The 17,244-nt window shown below is 42.3% G+C and overlaps 1 protein-coding gene across 1 annotated transcript; it reads right to left on the minus strand.

The window, feature by feature from the left end:
* Positions 1–713: 713 nt before the first annotated feature.
* Uba5 (ubiquitin like modifier activating enzyme 5) lies at positions 714–17,234 on the minus strand. The gene is made up of 12 exons (XM_055629640.1): positions 16,748–17,234; positions 14,326–14,371; positions 14,122–14,211; positions 11,175–11,284; positions 10,108–10,194; positions 9,454–9,538; positions 8,599–8,703; positions 8,318–8,445; positions 4,134–4,269; positions 3,626–3,704; positions 3,351–3,457; positions 714–1,733 (listed from the first exon to the last, which is right to left on the minus strand). The coding sequence occupies exons 1-12, from the start codon at positions 16,906–16,908 to the stop codon at positions 1,650–1,652; spliced, it is 1,218 nt and encodes a 405-aa protein (XP_055485615.1). The 5' UTR covers positions 16,909–17,234; the 3' UTR covers positions 714–1,649.
* Positions 17,235–17,244: the final 10 nt, after the last annotated feature.

Genomic DNA, 17,244 nt, shown 5'->3' on the forward strand with positions numbered 1-17,244 from the left:
CCAAACCTCTATGCAGTAATTCACAGCTCATTGGTGGCAAATTCTCTTCTGCTGTCTGCTGTCTGCCGACTGTGGGAAGAACAGAACACTACTGAACAGCTGCCTGCAGCCAGCTTTTTTGTTGTTGTTTATTTGAGATGACAATCTATTATTTTTTGTTTTGTTTTTTTTGAGACAGGGTTCCTCTGTGTAGCCTTGACTGTCCTGGACTCTCTTTGTAGATGAGGCTGGCCTGGAACTCACAGAGATCCACCTGCCTCTGCCTCCCCAAGTGCTGGGATGACAGGCGTGCGCCACTGTGCCCAGGTGATACCCAGTATTTCTAATGAAAGATATTAGCAGAGTGAGATGCGTTAGGATTCGGGGCAGTGTAGGACACTGTCAAGCAGATCTTTAGAAGATGGTGGCTCCCATGCATTATATTTAACCAAACCTACAAAACTTAACAGTTTTAAGTAAGTTTGAGAAAATTCATGAACCAGTATTCCTAAAGACTTACAGAACAGAAAAATGTATTTCATTTTTAAAATTTTAAAAAAGTCTAGTGATTTCAAAAGTTATTCTCCAATCTAGTAAGTTCTGTGAAAATATTTGTAAAGATTTATCAAGGCAATGTAAATCTAAGTTTCAAAGCTAGAAACGCTCGACTTCACTATAAACATGAAAATCCACATCTAGAATCTCAAAACCAGGACATCAAATATACGTCTGGAGTTATTTTACAAGTCGGGAATGGCACTTTTAATGTTTGCTAACATTTTCCGATACATACAATTTAGACATTCATTAGTATTCATTTCATAAGTTCAAGGTAAAAATCATCAACAGTCATGTCAGGCATCAGTTTACAATTTAAGTGGTCACAGTTAAGAAATGGAACCCTGGCAGGGAATACCTGTCAGCCACTGCAGAGGAAATGTTGAGTTTCTCCCCCCCAGGAAAAGCCTTGTGAGCATCTCACTACTTTTGGAATCAAATAATCAGGAACACTGTATCTCAAGAACACTGCATCATGCCTGCACTGCAGTACCATGGTGGCTCCAGGCACTTCTGCTACAGACAGCACCGCCTTTCCCTTGGTCGGTGAAAATGAGAATATAACTCATGTTTCCTGAATGTACTTTTATCTGTCCATGAAGATGGCTCTCGTTAAACTAGGCTCTGTTTTAAATATTTGGCCCATGGGTTTACACACTGCCAATGAAGACATTCTGCTTGCATTTTACTGAAAAACACCTCAGGGATGTTTTTATTCTATAGGCTGTTTCAAGTCACCCCTGCCTGGTCAGAGTATTAATGGGTGACAGTCCAGAAGGAAGGCATTCACCCAGACACTTGCCGGCCACAGCCACCAGGTTACACATCTCATCCTCCTTCTGTGCTACTTATTGTTCAGGGCCTCAGAGCACAGAGAGGGAATTACTGTAAAGAAAATTATAGAATGGGATGAGCCCCTCCTCTCCTTTTTGTAGAAGCGCTACTGACTTGGTTGCAGAGGGAAGCATGAGGCAACCATTAGTATTCAGTACAGCCTAACAACTCAGTGAAGATGCATATACCAGTTAAGGCGGCCCTAAGCTTATCAGTTCTGACTGAATATCAAGGGAATGGCCTAAGCACAGGAAATCAAACAGATGCCCGTCCACTGTCTACATGTTCTTCATCTTGGCCATGAGATCTTCCAAGCTTTCACCAGAATCTTCTACTGTTACTTCAGGAACAGAATCCTCTCGCTGTCAACAAAAGGAGGAAATGCAATGAAAATGGAACCATGTAAAGCCACTTGTCCTCACAGTCTGCTTCACTCATGCTCAATGCGACTGCAAAGCTGATTTTCTCTGATAAATAGGTTTTGAAATATTTAGGAGAAATAAAAGTTCTTTATATTCCCCACCAAAATTTTGTTCAGAAAGCAGCAACTTCAATAATCTTGACATTCCTATGGAGTTTATTTTTAATATAAATTTACACTTATTTATATCAGACCATGAAGTTATGGTACATGTATACACTGTGTGATGTTCATGTCATATAAGCCTATCTCCTCAAACCATTTCTTTGTAATCAGAACATTCAAAGTTACTGCTAACTTTCTGAGCATACAACAATGACTACCTACAGCCACCCTCTGTGACAGTCACCAGAGCTTAGTGTTGCTGGCTAGCTGTAACCTTCAACTTTCCATCCTTCGGCCTATGCTCACCATCGGGAACACTATTCCACTCTCAACTTTTATAACATCATACTTTTCAGAGCCCACATATGAGTGAGATCATGTGGTGTTTGTCCATCTGTGCAAATCGTGTTTCACTTAATTACTTCCAGGTCTATGTGTCACAAATGACAGGTTGTCATTTTATGGTTCAACAGTATTCCATCCTGTGTGTGTGTGCGTATACATCTATCTTTTATGAATTACCCAATAGACATTTTGGCTATTTAGATATATCCCTGGTGAGACTGCGGGACTGCATATATGGGCCCTCCGTTCTGTTTTCCATAATGGATGTGCTGATGCACCCTGCTGATAGCCCTGTATTCTTACATTCTAGGTCCCAGGCTGCATTCTTGCTAGCACTGCCTTTTTCACTTGCAGTGAGACGTACCTCACTGGTTTTTATCTGCATGACACTGAGGATTAATGTTTGGCAACTTTTCAGTCACTACTGCCTATCTGTATGTCTTTTTGTCTTGTGGTCCCAGCTCCCGCTCTTAAGTCTTCACTTGTGAAAGTCTGTATTTCTATAGTTTGCTCATGTGCATGCTTTCTCTCTTTCCCACTCGCCCACCACCGCTCACCTCCCACCCATGGCCTCCCCTTCCATATCAAACTTGCAGATCTCCAGCTTCAGTCTCCTAGGTGCTAGGATCACAGGCACCATCACCCATTCCTGAAGTGTCCTAAAGTGGGTTTGTGGCTAGAACTGCCAACATGTGAAAGTAGTATTTTCATTTAACCAAATTGTGTTTGTTTTGGTTTTTCAAGACAGGATTTCTCTGTGTAGCCTTGGCTGTCCTGGGCTCACTTTGTAGACCAGGCTGGCCTTGAACTCACAGAGATCCACCTGCTCTGCCTCCCCAGAGTATTGGGATTACAGGTGTGCACCACGCCTGATTCTAAAATATATACTTGATACATCAGTGAAATTTTAAGTCTCTCCTTTCTCAGTTTCAAATGAGCTGTGCCTATTTCCATGCTGACATATCCATTTCTTAATACCTCACTGCCTACACTATAAATATCTAAAACAGGAAATGCCTCACCAGCCTTCGAAAGCTGAAAGAAGATAAATATATATATTTCCTCTTATCTGATATTTACATATGGGTAAATCTGATTTCACAAATACCTTCTTTGGGACTGTATATGCCACTGTAATTCCTTCAGGTAAGGTGGGAATGGGACCTGAAGAGTTCTTCAGTTCCTCTTCTGAAACCTCAGATACCAGCTCAATACCTGTAAGTTACACGTGACCTGTGATCATTATCAAGAGAACTGTTACTTATGCTTTTGTATAATCTTGCATTCCCCCACAAGACAACAAAGAATTATTTAAAATTCTGTGTACACTCCTGCCCAGAAAAGTGTCTTCCAAAGTGAGTGGGGTGCACGAAGGCTTCTTACCCCACTCGTTGTCCTCATGAACCACCTCCTCCTCCTCCTCGGGTGCGGCCTCCTGTGTAGGAAGTGCTGCCGCCCTCTTCTGTAAAAAGCAAACAATACAAACTGTTGTTACTCCTCAGCTCTGCTACATTCCTCAAGAACTCAGAGGGCTTTTTTTTTTTTTTTTTTTTTTAAGATTTATGATATATGCTCTATCTGCATGTACACCTGTGTGCCAGAGGCATCAGATCCCAGTAAAGACTGTTATAAGCTAACATGTGGTTGTCAGGAATTGATCTCAGGATCTCTGGAAGAGCAGACAGTGCTCTTAACCCCTGAACAATCTCTCCAGGCTCCACACAGTGCTTTTCTTACCAAAAGCAAGAACAGATTTTTGTTTTTCAAATGTGCTAAATTAAATAAAACTGTAATAATCCCAAATCCATTTACATTATATCCCAGATCTGTTTCTTTTGAAAAGCTGTCCTACATGATGTGATCCTCAGACTTTCTGACTGACTCTATATACCTTATATTCTTCCTGTTGCTTCCTACAGTTTCTGTCGTCACATTGAGGGTTTGGCTTCATGGACATGGTAGGAAAAAAATCCTGCATTGCATTGTATCCAAGGTAAAAACTGACGTTGCCAAATTTTAACAGAAACCTGGAACAGAAGGTCAAATTAGATAAACATTGTGATGAACACCTTTAATCCCAGCACTTGGGAGGCAGAGGCAAATAGAGTTCTGTGAGTTCCAAGCCACCCAGGGATATACAGTGAGCCCCCTATTTCAAAACACCAAAGAAAAAAGAAAAGCAAATTAGATTTAAACAAAGAAACTTTATTATTTACTAGAAGTAAAATTTTTAAAAAGGACTTTAGAGTAGAATTTTATAACAAGCAACCTAGAAAATAGCAATTTTCTCTACCTTATTAATAGAACGGCTCACAGTAGATGCTTGGATATTTGTTCAATAAATGAAGGAAGGAGAAGTTCACGCTCTTTCATCACTGTTTAATGAGCTATTATATTTGAACCTCTAATAAAAATAAACTGCTGGCAAGTGACATACAGCATGCTAGACCTCAAAGAAGCGCCTTGATCTTAGAGGACCTGCCATGTGAGAGATGTGTTTTCAAAATCCGAGCTACTGGGGCTTGGCAGATAGCTCAATGGATAAAGTACTCGCAGTGCAAGCATGACAGCCTGAGTTTGGATTCCCAATGCCCACAAAAATGGCAGGCCTGGCATCATGAGCCTGTTATTCCAGATCTGAGAAGGAGAGGAGAATGGAGACAAGAAGATCTCAGAGCCTTGCTGTTCAGCCAGTATAGCCAAAATGGTGAGTTCCTACATCACTAAGAGACCCTGTCTCAAAAAATAATGTGGACCACAGCTTAGATACAAGGCATATAGAAATCAAGCTAAAAGGAAACCGTAAGGCTCTCCCCACTGGCCAGCTTTTACAGTACTAGAAGATGCTATAAGGCTGTTAGGAAAAAAAGGCATCAATGGCCTTATCCATTAATACCAACCTGCCAGGCAACATGTGCCCACAGGTAGAATGATGGCACTAATGTTGGCACAGATGTGGGGTGGGAACCAACCACTCTCTGACTGGATTTGATGACTGCTCCACAAGAAGGAATTCAAACTTGGTACTGTAAGGGCAGTCAGAAACCATAGCCATGGGGCCCTAGAAGCAATTTCCAACTGCTGTTTAAATACGTAACCTACCACTGTACCAAACTATTTTCTAAATATTTAAGCTTATACCCATAAAAGGTGCTACCTCAGCCCTAGTGAAAGAAGCCTCTTTTTGCAATGAACAGCACTGAATACAGCACTGAATACAGACACATGGCTGCTCACTATGCTGAGGCTAAGTGACAGCTGAGTGTCACTTAGGACATTGACAGCTCAGGAACACTGCAGAAGAGGAGGTGAAAAGAATGTGAGAGCCATAACACAGGGAGAAGAGCTATAGAATGCTATCTACTGGGCATGGCACCACCACTGTGGTGATGAGCCCAAAGCAGCTGTGGCTGTTTGCAATGGGTCCACACAACTCTGGGCCTATCAACAGTCAATCATGGACCAGAGAGGCATATAAGGCCCTACCCCTCCCGGCCCAACACTGTCTGCTGGTGGATTCTGAGGAGAGGGCAGTCATTATCTTCAGTTGTGTACCCACCGGACACCAACAGATGTTCCAAACCCACCGCCACATAGATAATCCTGGTTAAACTTAGTGGGTCTTGAACTAACAACAAAGTCATGCATGTAAAGGGGCGAGAAGTGGAGAAGTTAGAGCAATCAGAATGCATATCATACATGCATCAAACTGTCAATAATGAATTCAGAAGCCATTTAAAGGTAAAGAGACAGAGAAAGACACACATCGCCCTCTGGCCTTTACATGTAGATGCACAGAAAAGCGTACTTCATCCTATGTGCACACATGCATACCCCCAAACACAGACAAAAATCTGAGATGTGATACTAAGTCTAATTTTAAAGACTAATATGACCTACTATAAATTATATAATTTTAATACAGTAAACTAAAACTATACTAAGTCATTGATGTAAGTAGTATCAGGTGAAGTCAAAGCATTCCTACACATAAAAGTCCATCGTGACCCTACCCCTGCCAAATACCATTCTCCTTAAAAGCTTGGTTTTGTGTGTGTGTGTGTGTGTGTGTGTGTGTGTGTGTGTGTGTGTGTGACAACTTAACAAAAGCTGGATCAACTGAGAAGAAAAAAATGCCTCCATCACATTGGTCACATTGGTCTGTAGGCAAGTCTAGGGCATTTTCATGATTAACAATTAATGTGGGAGTGCCCAGCTCACTATGTGTGGTGACACCCCTGGGCAGGCAGTCCTGGAAAGTATTAAAAATAGGTTAAGCCACAGGGAGCAAGCCAGTAAGCAGCACTCCTCCTTGGCCTCTGCTTCAGTTTCTGCCTCCAGGTTCCTGAATTCCTGCCCTAACGTCCATCAATAACAGACTAAGATGTAGACATGTAAGCCAGATAAACCCTTTCTTTCATGAGCTGCTTTGGGTCAAGGTGTTTATCACAGCAACAGAAACCCTAGCTACAACAGCTTCAACATACAAGAGTGTGCATAAAACTAAATGAGGGCTGGGGAGCTGGCTCAGTGGGCAAAGTCATGAAGACCTGAATTCAGAGTCCCTGAATCCATTAAGAAGTTGACAGTCGTGCACGACTACAGCAGGATGGAAGGCAAAACAGGAGAGACCCTGGAAGCTCATAGGCCCAGCTATCCCAGTGCATGCCTGTATACACACACAAACGTGAATGGGAACAATAAAAGGCCCTAGCTCATAACCAGGTGGAAGCTGAGGACTGACAACTGAGGCAATCTACTGACTTCCTCATGTAGAGGCTAGTGTGCCTATACACACACACAAACATGAATGCATGCGTATACCCACATAACATATACACATAAAGATTAAAATAACAAATGACAAGAAAAAATTTTTCAAATACATATTTGTAAAGCTAAATATGTAATAAGGAATGAAAAAACCTGCAGATGATAGTACAATGACCACTCACAGAAAAAACCCTAAGTGCCCATCCCTTTTTTAACAAGTAAGCAGAAACCGAAATAGCTCTTCTTCAGATTGGCAAAGCAGTAAGAGGTTGAGGATACTAATGTTTCGGACAGCATGTGCGAGCCACGTCCCTTGATTCTTTGACGGACAGTATAATACCTTTCCAAAAACAACAGGGTGATTGGGAACTAAATTACAGAAACTCACACTAAACAGATTTAGTATTCAAGGACCTATGTAAGATGCTGTCTGCAGCACATGCAATAATAAAAGTGTGGGCAGCCTAAAGGCACATTACTAGAGGAACCCTAAGGGAAACTTTCTTGTAGCCAGGATGGTTTTCCCTTTTTGTGTTCTTAGTACCTACTGAGTACCATCTGCTCTTATACCACAGCCCTAGACCGCTGCCTTCAGAGTTCTTATCCGTGTTTCTTAGGACCTCTGCTGGAGCCACACTTCTCATATCAGAATGCCTCATTTACCATGCTGCAGTTTGCGATTATACTGGAGACTTTAAGAGACATAACTAGGCTAGTAAGCCTGAAGTGGGACAAAACTTAGCCAGAGTTAGGGAATTCTAAAGGACTCCACTTGCAAGTGTTTGTGCCTTGTCTCCACCCACTGTCTAGGTCTATACAGCTTAGTGCTTCAGAGTCATGTGTCACACAACAGTTCAATCAGCAACAGACGACATATGTTCCAGTGGTGCCACAGAATTATTTGGTCTAGTGTCTCTAAAGTGCAGTGTGTTTGCACCTTGTTGAAAATGCTTAATAATGCATTCTCATAATATAGCTCTCTTCTTCAGTGAGGTAGGACTGGATATACAGACCATGGCTGAATCATTTTACAAGTTATTCCAAACGCAGGGAATAACTGACACTTACACAACATGTATGCATGCACACACTCACAGAGATACACGCGCACAAACACGCACAAACACACACACACACACAAGCGTAACGTTAACAGAAGTCCATGTATGTATGATATACTTAAAAGCAAATTTAAGTTTAAGATAACTACTTAGTTGGCAACACCAATTCTTGTAGTACTTTATGAAATACATTTTTATCAAAACTGTACAAAACAATTCAAAAACATCAGCCCTCACTTACTTTAATACATTTTGTACCAAGATCCCTGCAACCACTCCCATGGTGGTGGGGAGACTCGCTGCGCAGACGCCTTCTCGCTTCAGGGTTTTTTCATCAATATTTGAAGCAACAACAAGTGGTGGCGCACACTACGTGAAAAAGAATACACCAATTTCAAACGGATAGAGAGAAAAGACAAAATGTTCCAAATAGTATCCCAGCCCGTTTCTTTGCTCCTCTGTATTAAGACATGGATCACGAGAACTCACTGATATCTACCAGTGAGCCTAGACAATGCCTACCGCAAAACAAGCCGACTCTCCGGGTATCATGAGCTGGATGTGCCCAGAAACTGCATTTTCACTGACCCCAGATTCCATCCATGTCTGACCAAGTTCATTACAAGCCTTAACAGAAAAAGGTTAAAACACAAAACACAAATTACCGCCAACCTCATTTGTGGAACATCAGGCATTTTCTAAATGGATAATGTGGGTTTCGGGGTCAGAAGGAAGAGCTGCAATGGTTAAAGTGTCAGTACTCCAGTAACAGCAAGTACCTTACCCTGAACTACCGCTTCCTAGATGTCTTCAGATTAACGTAAAAACCTAGTTTTCTAAAACTTCTACAATACAAAAATGCCAAGTATCATTTAAAAAGTGATTCACAGAAAAATACTTTATCTTTGGGAAATGTTTTCAGTTTAAACATTTAATACTAGTAAGACAAAACAGTTAAAACCAATGATGAGCTGGTGAGACGGCCCGGCAGATAAAGGTGCTTGCCACCAAGCCCACTGACCTGAGTTCAGTCCCCAAGCCCTACATGGTAGAAAGAGAGAACCAACTCCTACAAGTTGCCCTCTGACCTCCACATGGACATGGTGGCTCTACTCACGTACAGACACACACACACACATACACACACACACACACACACACACACAAAATGAATGTATCATAAAATATTCATTTACTTTAAAAACCACACAGCAGAAATAGCTGCTGCTTTACACATTAAAGAGGGGGACACTGGAAAAGTCACAGAGGTGGTCAGAAGCTTGGACCACAGTTTAAGAGCAGGCTAACTGTGACGATAAGAGCTTAAACTTAGAACACTCAGGTTAAACCCAGGGCTACAGTGCTCATGACACTCACTGTATTTATTGCCATTCGAGCTTCAAAGTTGTCCACACAACTAAGAACCAGGTCAACAGGTGTTCCTTCTTCCAATCCGCCATTACTGGAGAAGAAAAATAAATTGTATTTGAGGAAAATGAGGATACAAAACACATTTATTTCTTCTGCTTGTGGCCTGGTGGCTGACGCCCATAAGTGCTACCACCTGGGAGACTGGTGCACGGTGACTGTCACTGGCTCCATGACGATATGAGATCCCGCCTCAAAATATAACCAAAAGCAAACCCAAACCCCCAGGCCCATATTAAATCTCCAACTTGTTTCTTGAAGGAAGATCTCAAATTTGCGATCCTCCTGCTTCAGCCTCCAAAGTGTTAGGATTACAGGCATTCACCACCATACCCAGTGGGACATGAAACACACTGTAACTGAATTTTATTTGCGCAGTGAATTTTCTTTCATTAAATGTCTGAACACAATTATAAGTGTTTAATGTTAACGATCCCATATAAAGTGGTAAGCCACTTTCTGAATAGAGAATTAATGATTCTAAGAAACATCACCGAAAAATTACTTTTCCTAAAAGCTGAAAAATTTGTTTAAAAAATTTTTTAAGCATGTGTTTAACTGAGCTGGACATGAGGGCATTACATAAAATATTATAGATTTTACCGTATTCTAAACATGAAATGTTCAAAGTTTTCCACTGTGGTGATATTGTAGTTGTGAACTTCAAACAGAACGTCGGGGTTAATGTTCCTGAGAGGAAAAAGCAAATGTTACAAACCTTCCTTGTACGAGTAGGACAGAAAAGCAGAAAAGAGAGGGCTAAGGAGCAAGCAGGATTTAAGTGGGTCTGAAGAAGAACAGTCCTCTTCTGCTGCTCTTGTTGCACTCAAGGATGAAAACACATTATATCATCTCTGTTCAACCCTCGGCCTACAGGCTGCAGCTGCTGAATAGCTATGAGTGTAGCCCACCATGTTTTGATGACTATGTCTTTCTGCACAGTCAGTGGTGGCCACCCTAATACAGACAGTCACAAAGACTACAAGACTGCTTCCGTATTAACCCAGAGCCTTCACTGCTATGGGAAGCTCCAGTTCAGCCCAACAATTTATGTCTTATTCAGTCTAGTCCAAAAATGTCTGGACCACAGGTTAGGGCTTGCCCATGAACCAAATCTGGCCCACTACTTGTTTTGGTACAGCCTTTAAGGTTAAGAATTTCCTGGTTTGGATTTTTGTTCTGAGTCATGCAGCCCTGGTTGGACCAGTAACTCGCTATGCAGACCAAGCTGAACTGAAATTTGGGCCAGTTCTCACACATGCCTCAACTTCCTGCGTGCTTAGATCTGCAGCATGTGCCACAATATGCCACTACGAACAATGGTTGGGAGAAATCTTTTTCAGAGTACATCATGACATGTAAATGGAATTCCAATTTCAGAGTCTAAAACTCAACTTTTATTGGAACAAAGGCATTCTCAATCATTTGGTGTTGTCTATGGCTAGTCTCACACTTGCTCCATAGTTAAGCAGTGGCAGCAAAAATGAAAATATCCACACTCCAGCCCTATACAAAGTCTGCCATCCCAGGATTAAGACATAAGAGAGTGCTTTGCATAAGTGAAATATGCATTTCACAGAAAAAACCCAAGTGCATTTACAACAGCTTAGCTCACAGCAGATACACAAAACACCCCACTCCATGCGGCCCTCGACTGCCATCCCAGTCACCTCAGGGTGTGCTCTGCTGCTTGGACCTTACTCAGGCCTGCTTGATGAGGCTGGAAGAAGAGTCGATTCATGTTGGCAAGTTCCACCTTGTCATAGTCAAAGAGTAGCAACTAAAATGAAAACAGTGGTATTTCAGTGAAAAATGACATTAAACTAGAGGATTCACCATGCGATAGGCTTACTGTTAGTGGTGTGATAACATCAGTTACTTCTTAGGCACTTGCTGTCTTGCAGTGGTAAACATCCTTAGAGGCAAATGCACTGTCCTCTTATCCTCAGTTTAGTGACAAGGTAGCTAGGGTGGCGCTGAAGGACACTCAGCTAATACATGGCTCTCAGCACAGCAACGCTCCCCTAACCCAGTGCCATGCTGCTTCTACAGGCCAGCTCAATGAGAAGGAACATTCATTCCATCTCATTTACACATCCTAAAACTGTGCCAAATTCTACTTCATTCCTTTTTGCCCTTGATTCTCTTTGGATGACATACCACACACCCAAGTCAGGGCTACAATTCATTACCCACAGAGAATTACCAATCAGTTAATTACTGTTTCCTGCTTTATTCTTAGGTCTACTTCAGTGTTTGCTATGTACACATCATTTAAAATGAGCAGATTTTCACATTTCTTATCCGTAAGAACAGGTTATAAATGGTATTTATCCTTCTCAATGCAAGAACAAACAAACAAGCAGAAAGCCTATGACAACACACAGAGAACTTTAGTATTTTGCTAGCAAAGTTACTACGTAGGCCCTTTATAACTCCAAAGTCCCTTAACCATCGTTCATTTAATAAGAGAGAGAGGATTAAATTTGAGTTTGTGACTCCTCATTGGCTTTATAAAAAGAAGTGAAAGCTGTTACTTTGCTACTACTTGGCTTAGGTCACAGAGAAATGAACTGACTTTCTGGCCTGCAGCACATCTGGAAAGCAAAGCGGCTAGTGCAGACTTGGCAATCCAGAGAGCTGTAGACACTTGCAGATATAAGAAACAGGCTCTGGGTTTTCTAGGTACTACTTCCCCACTGATTTCACAATTAGCTTCTTATCTGTTTTACAGATAGAAGAAAGAATGCCTGAAACTCATCTGTTTAGTCTTGGTTTACAAACCTGGGTATACAGTGAAATCATTGGAAGAGTTACTGAAAATGCAGGTGTCTGCATCTCATTGCCAGAATTCCTATCTACATATTACGAGCACAAGTGAACACGAGAACTATCAAAGTTTTCCAAGATTCTAATGATAGCAGACCCCAGGAAAGACTGCTGAGGCCTTCTTTAGCATCACCTGCATCCCCTGAAGTTTGTTAGTGGGGCAAAAAGCACTTCCCCAACATTAACACACAGTCTATATGCGATGCACCTTGAAGTCTTTCTCCCTAGCATACGTGTAGGCAAGGCTCCAATCATTCTCAGTGTTTAGTTTTTGCCTGTCAGGATTACTGGAAACCAGTTATGACAATCTTCAGGAGTATCTGACACCTACAGGATTAAAACCACACAACTGAGGTCTGGCAGTCTGTTTTAACATGGCCACATACTCAACTTTTAACTACTGATCTCAAGCATCTCCAATATCCCATCAATCAACCCAGTACTCAAGTCAAATGCAAGTAATTTTTGGCCTGCTTTTGTAAACCACTTCAAAGATATTTCATTTATTTATTTATTTATTATTAATCTGGTTTTCCAAGGCAGGGTTTCTCTGTGTCACCCTGGCTGTCCTGGACCTCGTTCTGTTGATCAGGCTGGCCTTAAACTCAGAGATAAGCCTGTCTCTGCCTCCTGAATGCTGGCATTAAAGGCATGCACCACCACTACCTCACTGATATTAAAATTCTTAAAAGCATTTTAAGTTTTTATTGGCATCCATCATTTTTATATTGATAAATGAGGACTATTTTTGCCACTTCTATATTTTAATATTAACTTACTGACAAATAATACTGAAGAATGTTTTATGAAAATAACAGAAGGCAGATAATTGTGGAAAACATCCATTCAGCCACTAAGTAACATCAATTGTCCCTGGGTTTATAAACCTAAGATTTGCAGATTAAATTCTGGCAGGTTACTTCTTTTCTATAGTTCAAGTCCATTAAAAGAAGAAAACAAAATGGCTAAAATTTAAAAAAACAAAAACATCTCTTAGTTCAAATTCAATGCCACTAGTTCAAATTCAATTCCACTACATGTGTGTTTACCTGAGCACTTAGTAAGATTTTCAACATTTGAGTACTTCATGTTATACTTTATCCACTTAAATGTATTTCTTTAGTATCACGGGGTTAAATAAGACAAAACTCCATTTGTAAAGAACTGTAAAGATGTCACGTGGCAGAAATTTAATTTTAAAGGGTTGGCACTTTTGAAAATGAAAATAAATGCTCAAGGTTGAATCCTGTTCCCAGAATTAGTACTTTGTTCCTCAGCTGTACCATTTCCAGTTAGCCAACTGTGGCAAGGTGTGCAGCCAAACTCTGACCACGCACAGTGGGACACAGGAACCCTTATATCAGGAATAAGAACCCAGCAGAATCCCCGCTGGGTGAGCTTGCCTGTTGATTTTGCATGGCTTTGCAGCCTTCTGCAGAAGTAAACTTCCTGCCTGCCTAAAATAGTATACACGATGTGGTGTTTGGGGTGGGGAGGACCCCAGAACCATTTCTAACAGGTTCTATATCTAAACTAATTCCAAATTACTTACACTTTACACTGCCCTAACAAAAGTTCCTGGACCCAATTAAGTACCCTTTGTTTAGTCAGCAATAATATGAACTTTTGTCTGGAGAAAGCTATTACTCGGCCTCTTGAGAAGAGCAATCTCCATGAATATAACAGAACTCAATAAACCACTGAATGAGCAGAGAGTGCTAATTTGTACCTGATTTCCTCCAGGAGCGAACAGTTCTCTACTGGACAGGCAAAGAGAAATCTTTTTACCTTACCAATGCCACATCTTGTCAGCATTTCAGCAGTCACGCTACCAACTCCACCAACACCTACTATTGCCACAGCATAGGTACGAATTTTCTGTGGAACACAAAATGGTACATGTGGTAGTTGATATTCTTCATTTGATTTGTCATCAGAAATTATTCTCATTTACTGAAATCAAGTTCTGAAGCTTAGAAAGGTTCATCATACCTCATAGTCACTGACAATCCCCATCCGTTTCAATGCCATCAGACGGCTTAAAGAAAAAACAAAAAGTTTTAGAGCTTTTGCAGTTTTGTTTTGTTTTGAATATATGTGTGGGTGGGTTGCCTGTATGTTTGCCTGTACATGCAGTGACTGCAGAGGCCAGATGAGGGTGTCAGGTCACCTGAGACTAGAGTTTTGCACGATGAACTGCCATGTGGGTACTAGGGAGCAAACCTCAGTCCTGTGGAAGAGCAGCCAGTGCTCCTAACCACTGAACCATCTCTCCAGCCCCAAGCTTGAAATCTTTTAGTTAACAGTGATATTTATAGACACTCACCATCAAAGAAAACAATCACCAAATCACTCAATTACTACTCCTTCAAAAGAGGACTCTGGCTGGACATGGTGGCATGCATTTGTAATCCCAGCACTTGGAAGGCTGAGGCAGGAGGATTAGGAGTTCAAGACCAGCCTGAAGTACACAACAAATTTGATGGACCACTAAACTTAAAAGCAAACTTTTACTAGACAAGTTAAGTCACTAAGCTTAAAAATATGAACTCTCTTGGATGCAGCCTGTGAAATAGTATTTTTCTTCTAAAATACCTTCTTTATCCTAATGTGTAGCCAAGATTTACACCTAATGGTCAAAATGAAACATCATTATGTTCCCTTGCTTTGTTAGTATTATAAAGACAGTGAAATAAACTCATGGCCTTTGCCCATAATGAATGTCTGTTTTTTGGAAGTATCTGCTGTATGCTAAGGACTCTAAGAGGCATTTTAGTTACTGCTCATCTGCTCTATTATCCTGAGAGAGAGAGAGGGAAGAAGCAGAAAAGAGAGAACTGTGATAAATACACATATGTACATAAAATATGCAAGTACTAAAGTTTTCATTTGGTTGTTCTTCACGGTACAAGTGGATCCTTGGCTGTTACGAAAGTCAGCAGACCTCTGGCTGAGCCCTTTCTTTCTACTTTCAAATCTATGTGACCATATCTATAATTGCATGCTATTACATTATTTTCACTTCTTGCTTTTCAGTCTTAAGTCTTAAATGTCCGTCACTGATGGACAAACACTTCCCGCCCCAGTACCTTGGTCATTTTGGTGAGATCATAACTGCTCACTGCTGGGTATTTTAGAACCTTCTCTTTCTTCCATAGTCTCCATTCTTCAAGGCAGCAGCTGGGCCTCCCTTATGCCCAATTTCCTATATGCTTTCACTCATCTTAAAACTCCTCTACGTACCTTCACATGCAGAGTTACCAAGTTCATCGTGAGAGTGTCTCCAGACCCTCGGCACCCACAGTCCTCTTTCTGGAACTTCACCTATGTTAAAGCTACCTGGTTTTTAGCCTCACTACTTACATCCTTATTTACTTAGAAGTAATCCAATGCCACGGAGATCCTATTGTTTACGCAAATCCATCTAAAATAGCTCTCTATCACTTTTCTCACCTGCCGGGTGAACGCAAAATAAAAGCAATCCCACAGGGCTGTTGTGAGAAGAAAAACGTATGTAATGGAAGATCTAACTGCGTGCTTCGGAACGCAGTCTTGTATGAGGCCTGCCATGAACAGCTGCTGTTCTAAGAACTTCACATAAACTGCTTCAGTCTTCATAACTATGACAGAAACAGGCATTCCTATGGTCCCACTTTACAGGTGATTATCTAAACCGGAAGATCGGCAGTTGTTAGAACCGGTTAGAAGTTACCGGCTACTCAGTTAGCTCAGAAATGAATGCACTCAATTTTGATGCACAGGCCTTCGCCTTAACCAATGCTCTGTATTCTCCCTCACAAATTAGTAAGTCCTTTTAGGGAGAGCAAAGGAAAGGGGTAGGCAGGCCTGGCAAAGTCGACAGTCAGCGACGTTTGTAAACACCCTGGTAAACCCTAGAAACTAATTCTCCCTCTACTTACCTCACCTAAGTTACCCTGAGAGGTCTTTAGGAAACTGTAGTCTATCCTTGGCAGCTTTAGCTTTACATGAGATGTTATGTTCTGACAGAGCTTACTATCAATCAGCGAGGTAGACGAATAAAGACAAAGGCGACGAGAAGCTAGGTGCTGGACAGCGAGCACAAAAGCTGCACCATATGGATGCCTGGCTTGGACTGTTTTGTTTTTTGTTTGTTTGTTTTAATAAAACGTTATTTTTCTTCTTTTGCAGAAGGGGTCTCACTACACAGCCCAAGCGGGCCTGGAACTTGGGACAAGCCCACCCCCACCTCACCTTCTCAAATACTAGGATAATCAATCGTGAGCCACCACGCTTGGCGAGGATTATCTTCTGCTAAGCGTAAGCGTGGCCTTGCCCATCTGGAAACAGGACCTCTACGCGAAGAAAGGGGCCGAAGGAGGCCGGCTGAACCCTTCAAGGGGAGTGTGGCCCTGACTGCCCCGCCGAGGATCACCTGTAGGGATTGGAGTCCACCACCTCGGAACTCATTTTCTCGATGCGGGTCCGGCCGCCCACTCTGTGGTCGACCCCCACAGCCCGCGGGCTTCTCTCCCTGGCGAGCTCCTGCTCCAGCTCTTGAACCCGCTGCCGCAGCCGCTCCACCGACTCGGCCATGGCTGAGCCCCCGGCGGCCGCCGCTCCCAGCCCGGGCCGCCGCCGCCGCCGCCGCCCCACGCTGCTCCGCTGGGCCCGCGAAGTGCAGGAGGAATGGACACAGCCTTCCTGGTCCCGACACCCGGGGAGCACCTCCAGGGATCCCACTGAGACACGTCTCCGTCACGCCCACCGGGCTTCCGGTGCGCCGCTTCCGGCGCGCCGCCTCCATCGCTCCCCTCGGTAAAACCGTTCCTGGGAAGAGTTGGCTTTCTTCTCTAGAACCGAAAACCAGGTCACAGCAGGGCCAGTGTCATGTGTATCCAGAGCAGGCTGACGGCGACGCTGCTTTCTAGT

This window comes from Psammomys obesus, unplaced genomic scaffold, assembly GCF_907164565.1.
Source record: "Psammomys obesus unplaced genomic scaffold, mPsaObe1.curated_primary_1811, whole genome shotgun sequence".
Classification (NCBI taxonomy): Eukaryota; Metazoa; Chordata; class Mammalia; order Rodentia; family Muridae; genus Psammomys; species Psammomys obesus.

Excerpts from the sequence above, each read along its gene's own strand:
- Uba5 (XM_055629640.1), bottom strand. The coding sequence starts at position 16,908 with ATGGCCGAGTCGGTGGAGCGGCTGCGGCAGCGGGTTCAAGAGCTGGAG. Across the intron at positions 14,372-16,747 it reads GTGGACTCCAATCCCTACAG|CCGTCTGATGGCATTGAAAC; the intron begins GTGATCCTCGGC and ends TTTTTCTTTAAG. Across the intron at positions 11,285-14,121 it reads CAAGATGTGGCATTGGTAAG|TTGCTACTCTTTGACTATGA; the intron begins GTAAAAAGATTT and ends TTTTCATTTTAG.